Raw genomic sequence first — 19,263 nt, 5'->3', positions numbered from 1 at the left:
GGGGATTCTATACAAGCAGCCAACAAACTAATAAATCAATAGAAACCAGCTACAACAATAATAACAAACAGTTTGCAGTTATACCCAAATTAAAGTAACTGCCAACCCCAACTAAACATTAAACCAACACCAACCCAACAAAAATGAAACAGAGGAACCAAAATTAGAACATTTTAAATTAGAGCATTTTAAAACATTTTAGCCAGTTGCCCCAATCCAAGAATTGTTCCAGCAATGTCCCAGTGGCATTTCACCTGTATTATGGCATAGGTTTTTGTGAGCAAGAATCCAGTTCATACAATTCACGAAGGAGAGGGAGGCAGCCTCTGCAAAGAGCCAGTTCCCATCAGGGGAACATGCATGCACAGTCAAACTGAGCAGGATTAAACCCTCCTCTCACCCTCTGGTGAGCAGAGCATTCAGTCCTTCTGGCTGCAGGATTCTGCTTCTTCTTCACAGCGAAAGGTCCCCAGCAGGATTGCAGTCTCCACTCAGCAGCTACTCTGGATCCCTTCGAAAATGCTAATGGTATCACCAATTCCAACTGGAATATGAAACAATAATTGAGACGTGGACCTTGACTTTAAAAATGTCACTGCCAGCAGAAGCAAACTGCCTCCTTTTGACTGCTAAAAATGGGCAACCACACCCTAACTTAGGGTGAGTGATCCAGGAACCTGTAGAACCAAATGCTAACCCAAAATGAGTGGAAATATTGTCTAGAGAAGGTGTCTGTGATCTTTCTTAGGGCACCATTGGGCTTTGCCAGAACCCCTTTCTTCCCCAGGTTTATTTAGGTGGGTGCAAATCCTCAGTGACTTTTCAAGGAGCTACATCTGAGTCTCTCCTGTCATGTTCTATAGCTGATTCTGGTTCTCTCTCCTCCTGCAGGTTTTCTGGGACAGCACGGAAGTTTCAACGAGTTCCCCACCACCCTGGAAATCCTGTCCTTCTGTCTGTTCTGACTCTGTATCAGACCCAGAATCTTCAGGGAATGAACATTGCACCCCACAAGCCAAGGACCTGGAGGAGAAGCCACCCCTCTTGAAGACGGTGCTAGAGATCCCATGCAGGGACCATCAGGGGTGAAAACCACCAAAGACCCCTCCTGGCCATTAGTACTGGCGGAACCATACGTACCCCAACACGAAACAATGCCGGCAATGGCGCCAGGATTCCATTGTTGAATTAACTAGACAAGGGTCAAAGTTGCCACCTAAGTATATTAATGAAGGTCATTAGTATAACAAAGGAAGCTGCTTATGCCAGAGGGCAAATGGGTCAGCCCTCTCCCTCACCTGGCTGGCAGTGAGAAAGAGTTGAGTGTGTGTGAGCTGGGCTAAAGCCAGAGAGTGAGAGCCTTGCCTGATTTCCTTGATTGTGTCTGTGTAATTTTTAGCTTTCAGTTTTACAGTTTAAAACATCAATGACTTCCCTTCTTCTCTTTTCATGGTTCAATTTGCATATCATAAATCCCTGTACATAAGACGATCCGGATGGTCGCTAGTTTCTGTGTACAGATCTGTAGGAGCAGACCATCCCCCGACCCAAACTAGTTTGTTAAGAAAATCCCCAAAATCAGTTCCATGGGTGACTCTGGGTCACTCTCTCCAGTAACTTATCTTAAAGTTTTAAGTGTCTATACGGTTATCGCATTTATAAATTTTAAATTTATTGTTGTACATTGTTTTAAATGTTTTTTTTTCCTTCTGGGATTGTACGCACAAGTGTGTTTTATAAACTGGTCTCCGACCGTAATAAATTATCTATCTAATCCCTGTATAATTCACAATACATAAACCAAACCATTCAGTGTTCCATTAATTCATCCATCCAAACTTATTTACACTGTTGAATTTACCGTAATGCTGCCAACGTTTTCAAGTGTACACAATTCCCCCCCCATACATTCAATAAATATTTTTCAATCTTCTTTAAATGTATGTTCTTTTTGTTCTCTTATTCTATTTGTTAGGTCTGCAAGCTGCACATATTCCATCAGTTTAAGTTGCCCTTCTTCTTTAGTTGGTATCGCTCTCCTTTTCCATTTCTGGGCTAACAAAACATAGGCAGCAGTAGTGGCAAACATAAATAGCCCTTTTTGGCACCTGGGAATTTCCATCTGAACTATCCCCAACAAAAGTCTACTCGGAGCTAAATACCATCTGCAAATTATGTTCATATAATTATCCCTCAAAGAATAACATGCTGAAAACTTCAAATCGTTCTTCCAAAGTTTTTCCCAAAAATTAAAATCTATGTTGTATCCTATACAGTGGTACCTCGGGTTACATACGCTTCAGGTTACAGACGCATCATTCAGGTTACAGACTCTGCTAACCCAGAAATAGTACCTCGGGTTAAGAACTTTGCTTCAGGATGAGAACAGAAATCGTGCTCTGGCGGCAGCAGGAGGCTCCATTAGCTAAAGTGGTGCTTCAGGTTAAGAACAGTTTCAGGTTAAGAACGGACCTCTGGAATGAATTAAGTTCTTAACCTGAGGTACCACTGTATTAATAAATACTGCTCTTTGCATGCTTGTGAGCAGGATCCGAGCTACACAGAGTTCCTTGAAGACTGATCTGATCCTGTGACTTGCTGCTGCTGCCCCCATCTCCTCCTATTCCTAGCTTAAGACATTGATTTAGCTTAAGTTGCCATTCTTCTTTGGTTGGGAATCTCGCTCGTTTTCCATTTGGATGCTAACAAAACGAGACATATTTTCCTTATTATTTAGCTGCTGGCTAAATAATAGCAATAATAACAACTGATGCAGTTGCTTAGTAGGCATCCACAACAATGCCATGAAGGCTCCTGCACTGTATTCACAAGCAGTGACTTCCATAGAGAGGACAACCTCTACTGGTCTCGGTCTCCCTCCCTCCCTCCCTCTCTCTCTCTCTCTCTCTCTCTCTCTCTCTGCGTCTCCGCTCCCCACACTGAATGATTGAAGTCTCTGGAGCCACCGAGAGAAGCAGTCGAAACGTCCGGTAGCATTTATGGCGCTAATAGGGAAAAGTTGACCAGAGGAGCGGGGTCGAGATGCAGGATCCACTTCAAACTGCCCTGCTCCTGGCACACTTGCGCTGCTGTTTGGAAAGGTCGTTCTCGGAATGGGGTGCCCCAGTGGTGGAGAATGCCCCGTCCCTCGCCATTAAAACCAGGAGGAAGAGACGCCCCTAGCTGGCATTCCCTGCTGCAACGAGCCGGGAGAGGGGGGGGGGGAGATAGAGAGCCGCGCAGCGACCCGGGCAACTCGCTTCTGCAGCTCCGCCCGGCCGCCCAGCCGGGAACATTCTCCGATGGAAATAACCTCCCTGTTGCAGCTGTTGCTCTCGTTTTGGCAAGTCCTACGACGGAAGCGGGGACTCAGTGCTTTTGGGGGACAGAAACGCCTCTCGCACTTTAATTTCTTAACATTATTCATTCATGAGCATACGACTTTTCTTAATAGCCAATCATTGCAAACAAAGCAATTCTGCTCCTCCCCTATAAACCACGCACGGCGTTACTCTTCGGTAGAGAAGCAAACATGACTTTTGCTTGCAGACGTTTCCTCTTCATAATGTTTCTGTACTTTCTGGGTAAGTCGCGCACTGCTTTGTCCTGAAGAGCAGTTCTGTGCCAGCAGCTGGTGTTTCCAGAGGCTGGGGAAGAGACTGAGCATTGTTATCCTCCCCGACATTTGCCTCTTTCAGCTGCCAGACTCCTCTGGAGAAGGATATGGGAAGGCAGTTGTAAGCCATCTTCCCCTCCCCTCTGAACTGCATTTAAGCCAGGCTGCCTGGAGTTTAGGAAGACCCATGCCAGAAACATTACTGTGATAAAGCCTCAATATGTTTTTTGGGGGAGGGTATTATTGAATTTATTTTGTGTTTGCCAAATTGTTTATTTCTGTCTTTTTTAAAAAAATACTATCATATTCTGTATTTCTTACATTTGTATTTTCAATGCTCTGTATTTTGATGTTTTGAACGTTTGCTGTGAGGCACTTGCTGGTTTAAAGGGGAGGGGCTGATCTGCTGGAAAGTGGCCGGACGGACGGATGGATGGATGAACATGACCGTTGTGTTCGCAAGTTCACGACTCGTAAGTCGCGCACTGTTTGTCCTGTAGAGCAACAAGACCTGTGCAAGCAGCTGGTTTGTTCAGGAGGCTGTGGAAGAGACTATCATTGTCATCCCCGACATTTGCCTCTTGCAGTCGCTAGATCCCTCTGGGGAAGGATACGGGAGCCAGCTGTGTATGCCACCTTCCCCTCCCCTCTGAACTGTATTTAAGCCAGGCTGCTTGGAGTGTAGCAAGAACAGGGCCAGAAACTTCATTGTCAGCTAATTCTTGTGTTGCTTTGTATCCATGTACTAAAGCCTCTGGGGCTTTTTCGGAGGGGGGGGGGAATGTAATATTGAAGTTATTCTGTATTTCTTACATTTGTATTTCCAGTGCTCTGTATTTTAATGTTTTGAACGTTTGCTGTGAGCCGCTTTGGGCTCAGCTCTTTGCGGAACGGCGGCATATAAATAAACTCATTCAATCTTAATCAAGAGAGAAAGTTACTGAGACAGCTCGTATCGGTTTCTCTTTCTCCGCTGATCCTTGCTGGTTTTGGAGGGGAAGAACAAAGAGCCGTGAAAGGAGGAGTCAACAACAATGGAGGGGAAACACAGTTTTTCTTGGATAAGAAGGGGAGGGAAAGCGAGCACAGACAGCCTTCCTGGTTTAAAGAGGAGGATCTGATATGCTGGGAAGCGAGAGGACAGACAGACATGACCGTTGTGTTCGCAAGTTCATAACTCTTCTGAATAAGACCCTGTACTCGGGCCACGCTTATAAGATGGATGAACAGGCTTATTTTAGAGCATCTATCTTGTACAGAAGAGAGAGGTTGTTCTCCTCACAGTAGTGAAACAGATGCCAGAAAGGGAAGCCACCAGGCAGGACCTAAGTGCAACATCAGCAAGTTTCCCATAGATGATTCCCAGAAACGACTAGTTTGGGGCTTCACTGCCACTCATGGCTCTCTGCAACCCACAGTCCACGACTGTGGATTTTTGACACAGAGGACCTTTTCTTCAGAGTATTGCTGTACTCTTCCTTGAGGAGGAGGAGGAGGAGGAGGAGGAGGAGGAGGAGAAGAAGAAGAAGAAGAAGAAGAAGAAGAAGAAGAAACCCACCTAAATGCATGGAGGGGGCACTCTAAGTTTGATTTGGTATGAAAAGGGAAATTATTGGCAATATTCTTTGCTATCACTGAGGGCCTCCTTTCCCCAGCTTAAACTGACTGCTCAGAAACCCAATCCTTCAGAACACCCTGGGTGGCTTCAAAGGAATCTCCAAGAAAAGGCTTAATTCTTTTTGTCAAATTTGTTACTGAGCTGATGTGGGAGGGGGGAGAGACTGCATCTATGATGATGGTGAATTTATTCTGTGTTTGCCAAATTGTTTATTTCTGTCTTTTTTAAAAAATACTATCATATTCTGTATTTCTTACATTTGTATTTTCAATGCTCTGTATTTTGATGTTTTGAACGTTTGCTGTAAGGCACTTGCTGGTTTAAAGGGGAGGGTCTGATCTGCTGGGAAGTGACAGGACTAACGGACAGCCGGCCGTTGTGTTCGCTAGTTCACGACTCGTAAGTCGCGCACTGTTTGTCCTGTAGAGCAACAAGACCTGTGCAAGCAGCTGGTTTGTTCAGGAGGCTGTGGAAGAGACTATCATTGTCATCCCCGACATTTGCCTCTTGCAGTCGCCAGACTCCTCTGGGGAAGGATACGGGAGCCAGCTGTGTATGCCACCTTCCCCTCCCCTCTGAACTGTATTTAAGCCAGGCTGCTTGGAGTGTAGCAAGAACAGGGCCAGAAACTTCATTGTCAGTTAACTCTTGTGTTGCTTTGTATCCATGTACTAAAGCCTCTGGGGTTTTGTCGGGGGGGGGGGATGTAATATTGAAGTTATTCTTTGTTTGGCCAAATTGTTTATTTCTGTCATTTATTTAATTTACTGTCATATTCTGTATTTTGTACATTTGTATTTCCAGTGCCCTTTGTTTTGCTGTTTTCAACGTTTGCTGTGAGCCACTTTGAAGCTGTCCTTCTCAGGGTGGTGAAACAGATTCCTCAATGCCCACAGGCAGGACCTGAGCTCAACAGCAGCAAGTCTCCCCATCGGTCACTCCCAGAAACAGGCATTCTGGTGCATGACTGCTACTCATGGCTCTCTGCACCTCTGGAGAGATACGATGGTGGACTTTTCTCGCAAAAGACCTCTTCTTTGGACTATTGCTGTACTCTTCCATGGGTAAGGACTTCTCTGCTTTCTCCCTCAAAAAACAAAACAAAAACCCCACCTACTAAATGCATGGAGGGTGCGCTCTGAGTTTCATTTGTAATGAAGAGGGAAATTATTGGCAATATTGGTTACTAGCACTCAGGGCCTCGTCTCCCCAGCTGGAACCCTCCAAGAACATCCTTGCTGGCTTCAAAAGAAGCTCCAACAGAAGGCTTTTGAAAGTTTAATTCTCTGTGTGATATTTGTTACTGAGCTGAACTTGGGGGGACAATGTGTGTGTATGATGAAGGTGATCATCTCCCCTGAAGGTGTGGAGTGAAATGGGATAAAAACACTGGATATGGTGACTGCAAGTCGACCTCGTCTCTAGGTCTATGATGTTTTCCTGCAGGATTTTTCCCTGTGATATGCCATTCATTAACCAATACAAAATAAATGTCAGATAAGAGCAAGGGTAGGCAACCTAAGGCCCATGGGCTGGATGCGGCCCAATCGCTGCCTCAGCCTGGCCCGCAGACAGTCCAGGAATCAGCATGTTTTTACATGAGTAGAATGTGTCCTTTTATTTAAAATGCATCTCTGGGTTATTTGTGGGGCATAGGAATTCTTTCATTTTTTTCAGCTAAATATAGTCCAGCCCACCACATGGTCTGAGGAATGGTGGACCGGCCCACGGCTGAAAAAGGCTGCTGACCCCTGGCTAAGAGCAAACAGCAAATTAGAGAGGCCAACCAATGAGCAGAAAAAGGCAACTGGGGATCTTGGTGGAACAGAATCAGTTTCTTCTCTGAACTCTGTATTAATTTAACTCGTTTTCACACAAAAATAGTGCAGAATCATTTTTTCCCTGAAACACACATGCAGTTGGTTTTTAGATTGCTGCTTAGAATATTTTTTCAGTGGGTTAGAGCTTTCTGTGCTGAGTTTTCAGCAAACGTTTTGTAAACTGCTTTGAGACTTTCTTACCACAAAGCAGTATGTAAATCCTATGAACTGAAATAAATGAACTTTTGTTCCTTGTTTGGGGAAATTCTACTACTTTTTCAGAATTTTTCCTTGTGGCAATTACACAGAGCTGGATATTCCTCAAAATATGACCAATCGGCAGCTTTGAAAAGATTTAAGTGTTTAATCAATTGCTCTTCTTTTTTTTCTTTTTTTTACAGATGAAGTTCAGACTTTACTGAACAACAATGACACTATTTTTCCCCCTTTGTTTGTATCTCCTCCCCCACCACCCTCCCCTCCCTAGACACTTTAAACCATGCAGTGGAGAATCCAACCCATCAGGTGAAGGGAATCCTGGGAGGATCAGTCTTGTTTTCTGCCAATGTATCTCAAGGAATAACTGTGGAGAAAATGGAATGGGACTTCCGCCCTCAAAGACGTGACCTAGGCTATTGGCTGGGGGAATTCAGTCATGGGAAACTGGAGCACCCAAGTCCCACTGGCCGGTTTGGACAACGGCTAGACATGGTGAACGAGACAACACTGAAGGTCAAAGACCTGGAGCTGGATGATACTGGAATGTACAATATTCGTATCTGGTATACAAAGGCACAGTTTCAAGAAAAGCGTTTCAGCCTCACTGTTTATGGTAAGTTATTGCTTTCACTGTTTGGCTCATGGAATAGGATCAGCACCACTTTGCAATATAGGTACTGGGAGGGGTTGGACCCAAACTTTGTGCTGATTTCATTTGTGTTCCACAGAGCCAGTGCTAACACCACAGATAGACCACCAAGTGGAATCCAAGACTCCAAGTGGATGTAATGTGACCTTGCGATGCCACACACCCGGAAGGAAAGATCTCAGTATCTCCTGGGAAACAGGGGATCCACACAGGGCCTTAGGAAAGAGTGTGAATCAGTACCAGGTTTCTGACAATGGCCGGGAGCTCCATGTCTTCTACTGGAACAGTTCTTTGGACTCCAAATTCACCTGCCTGGTCAGCAATCCTGTTGATCAAAAGAGAGCCTCCTTTGACTTGCTCAACATCTGCCAGAGTGATGAAGGTGAGCAATATATCCTTTCCTTCATTATCCAGAGGAGTTGCTTGTGGTGATGAAAAGGCAGGCTAGCCCTTAACATGAGGGATTTGAGGAGATGTGTTTGTATTAATAAATGCTGCTCTTCGCATGCTTGTGAGCAGGATTGGAGCGTACAGAGAGCTCCTTGAAGATTGATCTGATCCTGTGAATTGCTGCTGCTGCCCCCATCTCCTCCTTTTCCTGCCTTAAGAAATGGGTTCAGGGCATGCAAGTGTATCTGACAGGGCATTCACAGCCCAAATCATTGCAATACAAAGGGGACAGATTAGCAACACTCCCTTATCTCTTGTTATTTATTCTACTGCTCTCAGCCAGGTGTGAGCATGAGAATGTGAATCTTGGGGTCATGGGTTCAAGCCACATCTTGGGCCAACGATTCCTGCAATGCAGCGGGTTGGACTAGATGGCTCTAGTTGCCCCTTCCAACTCTACAATTCTATGACTCTATGAGAGTCACTTTGACGATTGTTATTAGAGTAAGTTTTGAGAAACTCTTATTGTTCATTGCAGGTGGACAGTTTGGACCCTTGAGTTGGAGCCCATGGCTTATCTCTTCTGTCATAGTTCTTCTGGTAATATTGGTGATGGTGATGTGCTGGAAGATGAGATTAAAAAGACATAGAAGGGGTAGGACCATCTCTATTGATCTTCTTCCCATCTCACCTGAGAAGGGGGCTTCCTGTCAAATACTGTATACCTCTACCTTTCTTTTGCTTATCCTGAGAGGCAGAGACTGGTCAGTGCCATGGACTCAATAATGTGTCTCATGTTGCATTCACCTGTTTGATGTAAGAGAAGGGGGAGAGTTCTCTTACAGAGAGTAGCCACATAGAAGATGGTGATGATAAGGTGAGAGGGTCGTTGTGCAAAGTAATGAAGGGGTGATTGGTAGATAATAACAATGAAAGCATATCTGGGAGGTATTTATTACTTATTAAAGTTGTGATTTGTTATTTTTAAAGAAACAACAGTAACAGCAAACAGATTTCAAACAGGCCAGTGACCCGATAATAAATGGCCATCAGTTTGGCACAACCCATCCCTATGAACCATCCCTTCTCATCTGCAAGAAGCTTCTCTTAAAATTATCTTTCACTGGCACTGGACTCCATTCCCATCCAGCCAAAAAAAAACCTCTAGCATCTCTCCCTTATGCTGGAAAGGCTCATATTTCCATGTACAGTGTAGGTCCATCTTGTAATAATCTTTTTGGGAAAAGGTGCTTCACATTATTTCCAAAATTAAGCAGCAATCCCTTACACCCACATCAGCTCTTGCCTTGTTATCATTAGACTCAAATTTAAACCAACCTTAAATGCAGAGTCTTTCTATTTTTACAATTATCAGCAGCCCAATTAGCAATCGGCCAATACTGGAAACAACCTATAGAAATCCTCACTGAAATCTGGGTAAATAACACTTGGAATGTGGCTCTATCTGAACGCCTTACTCGCCATAGAAGGGTAATTAAAGGCGCTTAAAAAATAGACACATTTGGTGAGACTTGGCTTTCAGTTTTTCCTTCATAAAATAAGACAGAATATACTTTTATTCCACCCCCAACATAAGAATCTCTGTGGAGAGGCTACTTGACTTGACGATACATAAATAAATGTATTGTTTCTGTACTGTGTGCTGCATATGAAACTTAGTAAGAATGTACCACTGGATAAGTTGCTGTAGTTATAGGACGTTCTTTTATATTCTGTCAGGTTTATTACGTCTCTCCCACACAAGACACAGCACACTGGCAGCTTCATTACTTTCAGATTTATTAAGCAATTACAGGGTCACAGCAGTCTGGGCTCTCTTAGTTCAGCCTTCACTGCTCCAGTCAGTTGCCAAAACTAGATTCCTTTTCTGGCCAAGGCAGGGTATTCCCCACTTCCTCCTCCACCTCCTTCGGGATTACGGTTGCCCCAAGAGCCAGCTCCTCCTTCTGGTTTTAGGAGACCATCTCTATTGATCTTCTTCCCATCTCTCCTGAGATGGGGGCTTCCTGCCAAATATACTGTGAGGGGAATCAGAGCTTACAGGGTTAAACAGCTCAGAGCCCAGCATCCTGCATACTGAGGGGTGGAGTTCCACTGTTCTTTGTTTTGTATCTGGTTTCAGTTGTGACCCAGAAGGGAGAAGGGGGACAATTTGCTGATTTATTAGTGCTGTAAATAAACTCTTCTAGATTAGAAAGAAGCTGAGTACAGACTCTGTTTTCTGCATTATTGCACACACACAGCACCTCCTGTGTTTACTCTGCTATGGTCTGGAGGAGCAGCGATGCAATGGAAGCCTACCAGAGCCTAATCGCACCAAATATACCTTTTCCTTTCTTTTGCTTATCCTGAGAGGCAGAGACTGCTCAGTGCCACGGACTCAGTAATGTGTCTCCTTTTGCACTCCACAGGTGTTCTCTCTGTGAACTCAGAGAGGAGCTACACAGAACATGGTGATGATGAGCTGAGATGATCGGTGTGCAAAGGAACGAAGGGGTGATTGGTAGATAATAACAATGAAAGCATCTGATACATTTGGGAGGCATTTATGACGTTATTATTAAAGTTGCAATCTGTTATTTTTGAAGAAACAACAGTAACAAAAAGAACGAGTGGATTTCAAACAAGCTAGTGACCTGATAATGAATGGCAATCAATTTGGCACAACCCATCCCTATGAACCATCTCTACTCATCTGCAGGAAGTTTCTCTTAAATTTATCTTTCACTGGCTCTGGACTCCATCACTTACAACCAAGATAAACTCTAGCATCTCTCCCTTATGCTGGAAAGGCTCAAATTTCCATGTGTGGTGGAGCTCCATGTTGTAATACTCCTATTTCCAAAATTATGCAACAATCCCTTCCACCCACATCAGCTCTTGCCTTGTTAACATTAGACTCAAATTTAAACAATAACATTAAATGCAGAGACTTTGTATTTTTACATGGAATTTTTACATGGAATTTTACATGTATTTTTACTGGAAACAACCTATAGATATCCCCACTGAAATCTGGGTAAATATCTGAACGCCTTACTCACCATAGAAGGGTAATTAAAGGCACTTCAAAATAAACACTTTTGACGAGACTTTGCTTCCATTCTTTTTCCTTTATAAAATGAGACATACTTTTATTCCACGCACAGCATAAGAATCTCTGTGGAGAGGCTACTTGAATTGACAATGCATAAATAAATGTATTGCTTGTGTAGCTTCCTAAATTTGGCTTCCAGGCCCTCTAGACTATGGGTTGACCTCTTTCCAATAAATCTCTTTCGATAGATTTATGGCATCCGGCACGCTCCCTCTGCAGGTCGTAAAATCATCAGCAGAATAGCACAGCAACGTGTGATAAAAGAGAAGAATCTTCATGACTTCTGCTTCTGTTTCTAAAGTCTCTTTATTGTCCCAAAGCAATTTATTTACAGATCAGCACTCCATCTGAATGCAACTGCATGTTTCTGCTCCCTTCTCCGGAGCTGCGCAGTTAACAGACAGAACTTTCGGTTTCCACACTGAACACAGACAGCATTCCAAACTGCTCACGCTTACGTCCCTGGTAAGCCCTCCCCCTCAGAGCCGAGGCACAGAAGGTTAACCCTTCACTACACCCATTTCCCCATGTCACTGGTGCCACTGACTCCTCCCCAGCACTGTCTGCCAGGCTCTCTAGGCAATGAGCAACATCCACAACCTTTGTTCACCCCTTGGTTCATCACACACTCAGCTATCTACGTGCCGATCTATATTCTTAACTACCACGATCCCACCACCCACAGGAGAGGCATCTTCCCACAAGAGGCAGTAATGACCACCATCCTGGATGGCTTGAAAAGAGGATGAGATACATGTTTGGAGGAGAAGGCTATTGATGGACTCTAGGCAGGATGGCTCTCCTCTGTCTTCTCCATTGGAGGCAGCAATGCTTCTGAATACCAGCTGCTGGAAAGCACAGGAGACCTTTTGCTCAGGTCCTGCTTGCCAGTTTCCGGCTGGCTACTGTGAGAAGAACAGGATGCCAGGCTAGACAGGATCTTCTTAGGTTCTGATGTTCCTGATCTCCCCTCTGGAGTTAATTTTGGGGTTTGAGGGCATATGAACATTTCTTTGGGGTTCAGTGACCTATGAGTTTTGCTTCTTTGAACTTATTTAAAGCAAAGAAAAACCTGGGCAATAAGAATGTTTTTTGCTGTTGTTAAATCTGTAATAGTCTCCTCAGTCTGCAAAAGCTGCCAGCCTTTTTCATTGCTTTGTCTGTGCCCAGATCTGTCAGAAGACTTTTGTTATTAGCCAATCTTTGCAAACAGCAATTCTGCTCCTCCCCCACAGTCCACACCCAGGGATACACTTCTGTAGAGAAGCAAACGTGACTCTTTTGTGCAGTCGTTTCCTCTTCAGAATGTTGCTGTAGGTTGGTCCTACACTGTTTGTCCTGAATGTTGCATTCGCAAAGTAAAGGAAGGATTGAACTCTGATTAATAAGAATACACACAGAGGCTTGAACCAGCAAGACTATGGGAAGAGTGCGTATAATAATCTCTCCCTCCACCCTCCGGCCCAGGTCATTTTATTCACAAAAGAACTTTTTACAGAGTCTTCATAAGAACCAATCAGATTTCTTCTGAGCATTTCCACAAACCCACGTGGGGAGAAAGTTACACCACTAAAACTAATTAAGCACAAATATTTCTGGGGTAAATAAGTTGAGAACTACAAAGAAGAGTATCTGGCAACCCCAGAGGTCATAAACAATCAGTACACATGATAAGGAGGATAGCAATCAGTATCACCTTCATGGGAGATCTGTTTCCTGGCCCTAAGATTAACATCCTAAGATTAATATATAACAAACTACTTCAAATAAACTTGCCCACTATCTTTATGGCCCAGGATGCCTGCCTGGCGAAGCAACTGGGCTGTGTACGTGAGAAGAGAAATGGGCAGCAGAGGCAAAAGGGCATGGAAAGGGCACGAATGTATAATTTTTTTAGGATTTAATCAGAAATTATTGTCAATATATCAAACCCAGTCAACACAATGTCTTCATCGTGGACACAATGGCTTGATGTATATTGTATAATTCTTCATGGTAATTCCATCTGACCCCTACACTGAAGAGCAATAAGACTCGTGCAAACAACTGGTGTTTCCAGAGGCTGGGGAAGAGACTGACCATGGTTGTCCAACATTTGCCTCCTGCAGCTGCCAGACTCATAGAATCATAGAATCATAGAGTTGGAAGAGACCACAAGGGCCATCGAGTCCAACCCCCTGCCAAGCAGGAAACACCATCAGAGCACTCCTGACATATGGTTGTCAAGCCTCTGCTTAAAGACTTCCAAAGAAGGAGATTCCACCACACTCCTTGGCAGCAAATTCCACTGTCGAACAGCTCTTACTGTCAGGAAGTTCTTCCTAATGTTTAGGTGGAATCTTCTTTCTTGTAGTTTGGATCCATTGCTCCGTGTCCGCTTCTCTGGAGCAGCAGAAAACAACCTTTCTCCCTCCTCTATGTGACATCCTTTTATATATTTGAACATGGCTATCATATCACCCCTTAACCTCCTCTTCTCCAGGCTAAACATGCCCAGCTCCCTTAGCCGTTCCTCATAAGGCATCGTTTCCAGGCCTTTGACCATTTTGGTTGCCCTCCTCTGGACACGTTCCAGTTTGTCAGTGTCCTTCTTGAACTGTGGTGCCCAGAACTGGACACAGTACTCCAGGTGAGGTCTGACCAGAGCAGAATACAGTGGCACTATAACTTCCCTTGATCTAGATGCTATACTCCTATTGATGCAGCCCAGAATTGCATTGGCTTTTTTAGCTGCCGCGTCACACTGTTGGCTCATGTCAAGTTTGTGGTCAACCAAGACTCCTAGATCCTTTTCACATGTACTGCTCTCAAGCCAGGTGTCACCCATCTTGTATTTGTGCCTCTCATTTTTTTTGCCCAAGTGCAATACTTTACATTTCTCCCTGTTAAAATTCATCTTGTTTGTTTTGGCCCAGTTCTCTAATCTGTCAAGGTCGTTTTGAAGTGTGATCCTGTCCTCTGGGGTGTTAGCCACCCCTCCCAGTTTGGTGTCATCTGCAAATTTGATCAGGATGCCCTTGAGTCCATCATCCAAGTCGTTGATAAAGATGTTGAATAAGACTGGGCCCAAGACAGAACCCTGCGACACCCCACTAGTCACTCTTCTCCAGGATGAAGAGGAACCATTGATGAGCACCCTTTGGGTCCGGTCAGTCAGCCAGTTACAAATCCATTGAGTGGTAGCAGAGTCAAGACCGCATTTTACCAGTTTCTTTACAAGAATATCATGGGGCACCTTGTCAAATGCCTTGCTGAAATCAAGGTAGACTACATCCACTGCGTTCCCTTCATCTACCAGGCTTGTAATTCTGTCAAAAAATGAGATCAGGTTCGTCTGACATGACTTATTTTTCAGAAATCCATGCTGACTATAGGTGATCACAGCATTCCTTTCTAGGTGCTCACAGACTGTTCGCTTAATGATCTGCTCCAGAATCTTCCCTGGTATTGATGTCAGACTGACTGGGCGGTAATTATTTGGGTCCTCTCTTTCCCCCTTTTTGAAAATAGGGACAACATTTGCCCTCCTCCAGTCTGCTGGGACTTCGCCTGTTCTCCAGGAATTCTCAAAGATGATTGCCAGTGGTTCTGAGATCACATCTGCCAGTTCTTTTAATACTCTTGGATGCAGTTCATCTGGCCCTGGAGACTTGAATACATCTAAACTAGCCAAGTATTCTTGTACTATCTCCTTAGTTATTCTGGGCTGTGTTTTCTCTGCTGAATCATTTGCTCCAAATTCTTCAGGTTGGGCATTGTTTTCTTTATCGGAGAAGACTGAGGCAAAGAAGGCATTGAGGAGTTCAGCCCTTTCTGTGTCCCCTGTTTGCATTTCACCATCTTCTCCTCTGAGTGACCCCACTGTTTCTTTGTTCTTCCTTTTGCTACGAACATACCCATAGAAGCCTTTTTTGTTGCTTTTAACCTCTCTAGCAAGCCTGAGTTCATTCTGTGCTTTAGCTTTTCTGACTTTGTGTCTACACGTGCTGGCTATTTGTTTGAATTCCTCTTTGGTGGTTTCCCCCCTTTTCCATTTTTTGTACACATCCTTTTTTAATCTTAACTCAGTTAAAAGTTCTTTAGATAGCCACCCTGGCTTCTTTAGGCACCTTCCATGTTTCCGTCTCATTGGTATTGCCTGAAGTTGTGCTTTTACTATCTCCCTCTTAACAAACTCCCAGCCATCATGAACTCCCTTTCCTTTTAGTATTACTGTCCATGGGATCTCACCCAGCACTTCCCTAAGTTTTATGAAGTTGGCTTTCTTAAAGTCAAGAAATTGAGTCCTAGTATGCTTGGCTGCTCCTTTCCGTTGTATAGTAAACTTCAGAAGAGCATGATCACTTGCGCCTAATGATCCTTCCACTTCTACCCCATTAACCAGGTCATCGACATTGGTTAGAACCAGATCTAAAATGGCTGTTCCTCTTGTTGCTTCTCCCACTTTCTGGACAATGAAGTTGTCTGCAAGGCCAGTGAGGAATCTGTTTGACCTTATGCTCTTGGCTGAGTTTGACATCCAACAAATATCTGGGTAATTGAAGTCCCCCATTACTACTATCTCCCTTCCTTTTGCATGCTTGGCCATCTGTTCCAGGAAGGCATCATCTATGTCCTCCGTTTGGCTTGGGGATCTATAGTAAACTCCCACAATGAGGTCACTATTATTCTTCTCTCCCTTAATTTTGACCCAAATGCTCTCACTTTGGCTTTGAGGTTCTAAATCTTGGATCTCTTCACAGGTATACACATCCCTGACATATAACGCCACTCCTCCTCCTTTCTTGTCTGGTCTGTTTCTCTGAAATAGATTGTATCCCTCCATTTTTACATTCCAATCGTGGGACTTATCCCACCAGGTTTCAGTGATGCCTATTATGTCATATTTAGTTTGCTGTACCACGAGCTCAAGCTCATCTTGTTTATTTCCCATGCTTTGTGCATTAGTGTACAGACATTGAAGTCCATTAGTCATTCCCCCGTGTCTCTTATTTAAGGATTTTTTCCTCCCACCACTAGGTCTGCTTGCTGTTTGCTCCATTTGGTCTATGACATTTGGATGATCATCTTCATCAATTAATAGACTCCTACCTTCAGGAGCACTGTCTCCCTCCCCCACATTAGTCAGTTTAAAGCCCTCCTGATGAGGTTTCTTAGTTTTTTGGCAAAAACATTCCTCCCAACCGTTGTGAGGTGCAGCCCATCGCTTGCCAGAAGTCCATCCTCAAGAAACTGCAGTCCGTGATCTAAGAATCCAAACCGTTCCTGTTTACACCATTTGCGAAGCCAGCTGTTTACTTCCACTATTTTCCTCTCTCTCCCTGGGCCACGTCGTTCAACTGGGAGGACAGATGAGATGACGATTTGTGCATTTAATTGCTTCAATTTCCTGCCCAGAGCCTCGTAGTCTCTTTTGATCTTCTGGAGGCTATTGCTTGCAGTGTCATTGGTTCCCACATGAACCAAGAGGAAGGGGTATTTGTCAGTGGGTTTTATGATTCCTTGCAGTCGTTCAGTTACATCTTGGATCTTAGCCCCGGGGAGACAGCACACTTCCCGAGACATCTTGTCAGGCCCACAGATCACTGCTTCTGTTCCCCTCAGTAAGGAATCCCCTATCACCACTACACGCCTTCTCTTAGGTTTGGTCAGGGTTCTTCCGTGAGCGGTCCGTTCCAAGGTCGCCTGCACATTCCCTGAGGACTGACTTTGCTGCTCATCTTCATATACGTGATCGACTGTAATGAGGGAGAGATCCTCAAATGGAGTCTGCTCTTCGTCTTCCATGCTAGGGGAGAGGACCTCAAAGCGATTGTGTATTTCTAGACAATCAGAGCGAACCCTGGGCCTCCTACTTCTTTGAGTCACGTTTCTCCACATATCGGGCTCCTGTGTTGGTGAACTAGCCTCCTTCTCAGGGGAGTCCCCTGTCTCCTCCTTGGTGGAGACGGTGTGCTCTGTTGCTTCCAAGAAGAGCTCCAGCTCTCTAATTCTTTGGAGCATAGCTACACGTTCCTCCAGTTGCTGGACTTTGTCTTTTAGGAGGGCAATCAACATGCAATTGCTGCACGTAAAGCTGCCTGCAACCTTTGGCAAGGTGGCAAACATTGCGCAGGAACCGCAGGCGACTGCAGCTGTTCCCTCCCCCTCCATCTTGAGAATGTGTCGTTGGGCTTGAGACTAGCTCCCCTAAATCTATAAGATGGTTCAAACTGCGCGCGCCGATAGAAACCCTGCCCCCTCTGACCTTTGACCAGGGAAAGCAGCCATATCCTCTGGAGAAGGATATGGGAGCCAGCTGTATGCCATCTTTCCCCCCCTCTGAACTGTATTAAAGCCGGCCTTCTTGGAATGTAGCAAGACCAGTGCCTGAAACTTTATTGTCAGTTAACTCTTGTGTTGCTTTGTATCCATGTACTTAAGCCTCCATTTTTTTGTGGGCTGGGGGTTGGGGGCAGTAATATTTATTTTATTCAGTGTTTGCTAAATTGTTTATTTTTGTCATTTTTTAAAATTTACTGTCATATTCTGTATTTTGTACATTTGTATTTCCAGTGCTCTGTGTGTTTTTTTTTAATGATTTGCATGTTTGCTGTAGGCCACTTTAGGCACAGCTCGTTGAGGAACAGATGCATATAAATAAACTCAATTAATATCAATCAAGAGGACAGTAACTGAGGCAGCTGATCTTGGTTACCAGCACCCAATTCCTGGAGAGGGTGGGGCAATGACAGAAATCTTTGTTACTGAGTTCAGTTTGTAGGACAATCTGCCTGACTGAAAGGTACGGTACTAAGGGGGAGGCAGTGCCAGGGCTCGTTGAAAGTGAAAAAGAAGACAGGTGGGGACTGGCGAAGGTATGGTTACCAGACGTCCCCTTTTCCCGGGAACAGTCCCCAGATTTACAAATCTGTCTCCAGACAAAATCTGTCCCCAGAATGTCCCCGGATTTCATTTAATGTCCCTGGATTTATATTTTAATTGTTGTAGATTTATTAGTAGGGAATGAATGTTGCGTGATTGATTCAATGGCACAAGACACAGCATATGGGGACTTCTGGAGAGGCAAAATGGCGGGCGCCACAGCAGCGAGCAGCTCCTGAAGCCAGCCAGAGCCAACTGCGCTACCAGGCTGGCTCTGGGCTGCTGAGACTGCCGCCACCACTGCCGAGGGGGAATCAGGGATCCCCGGTGCATCAACTGGGAGAACCACTGAGATGCACGCACACCCTACAACCCAAATTGAGCCAGAAAGAGTGCCCAGCCACCTAGCCAACTACCCAGCGGTGCTCTGGGGCCAGGAAAAACCCAGAGCCAATGCAGAGAGTAGGAGGAGAGTAGAAGAAGGAAGAGAGAGGAAGAGGAAGGAGAAAAAAAAGAGGGGAGCCCTGACCTTGTTGCACCGCTACTGCCGCCCCCACTAGGGAGGAGAGGTAGGAGAGCCCTGGGAGGGCAAGGACATGTGGCTGAGCCCAGGTCTGACCTGAGCCTACTCCATGGCGGCTAGTGCTCCAGGAGAGCAGGCCAGGGTCCAGAGGAACGCCGCACGACAGAGGAGACCACAGAAGAGAAGGTATTACTTTTTTTAAAAAAACCAAACTTTTTTAAATCACTTTTTTTTCTCTTTTCAAGAAAAAAAAGTGTCCCTAGATTCTTACAAAAACAAACAAACTGGTAACTTTAGGCTAAGGATGGGCTAAAGCTGGCAAAGGCAGTGCCCCACTCATCCTCAGGGAACGGTCTCCACTGCTGCTGCTGTTGTAGTTGCTGCTGCATATTTGCAACTGTTTCTCTCCTTTGCAAGGGTTTTGCAAGACTCTGAAAGATTGGTGG

At 44.7% G+C, this 19,263-nt stretch overlaps 2 protein-coding genes across 3 annotated transcripts in view; one reads left to right on the top strand and one right to left on the bottom strand.

Moving 5' to 3' along the window:
* LOC310666072 (uncharacterized protein) overlaps positions 1-19,263 on the bottom strand; it is a 1,539,811-nt gene that overhangs the window by 83,748 nt on the left and 1,436,800 nt on the right. The gene's annotated exons all lie outside the window — the stretch shown is intronic.
* The window catches only part of LOC310666035 (hemicentin-1-like), a 49,039-nt gene that overhangs the window by 19,661 nt on the left and 10,115 nt on the right, over positions 1-19,263 (top strand). Inside the window, exons 4-5 of the mRNA XM_083416531.1 lie at positions 7,542-7,886; positions 8,002-8,304. Of these exons, the coding sequence (XP_083272657.1) occupies positions 7,542-7,886; positions 8,002-8,304 (648 nt within the window). The remainder of the gene's footprint in view (positions 1-7,541; positions 7,887-8,001; positions 8,305-19,263) is intronic.

Source organism: Podarcis tiliguerta, assembly GCF_965153285.1.
Source record: "Podarcis tiliguerta genome assembly, chromosome: 16".
NCBI classification, from domain to species: domain Eukaryota; kingdom Metazoa; phylum Chordata; class Lepidosauria; order Squamata; family Lacertidae; genus Podarcis; species Podarcis tiliguerta.
The sequence above is the reverse complement of the archived record's forward strand: the minus strand, read 5'-3'. Positions and strand labels throughout refer to the sequence as shown.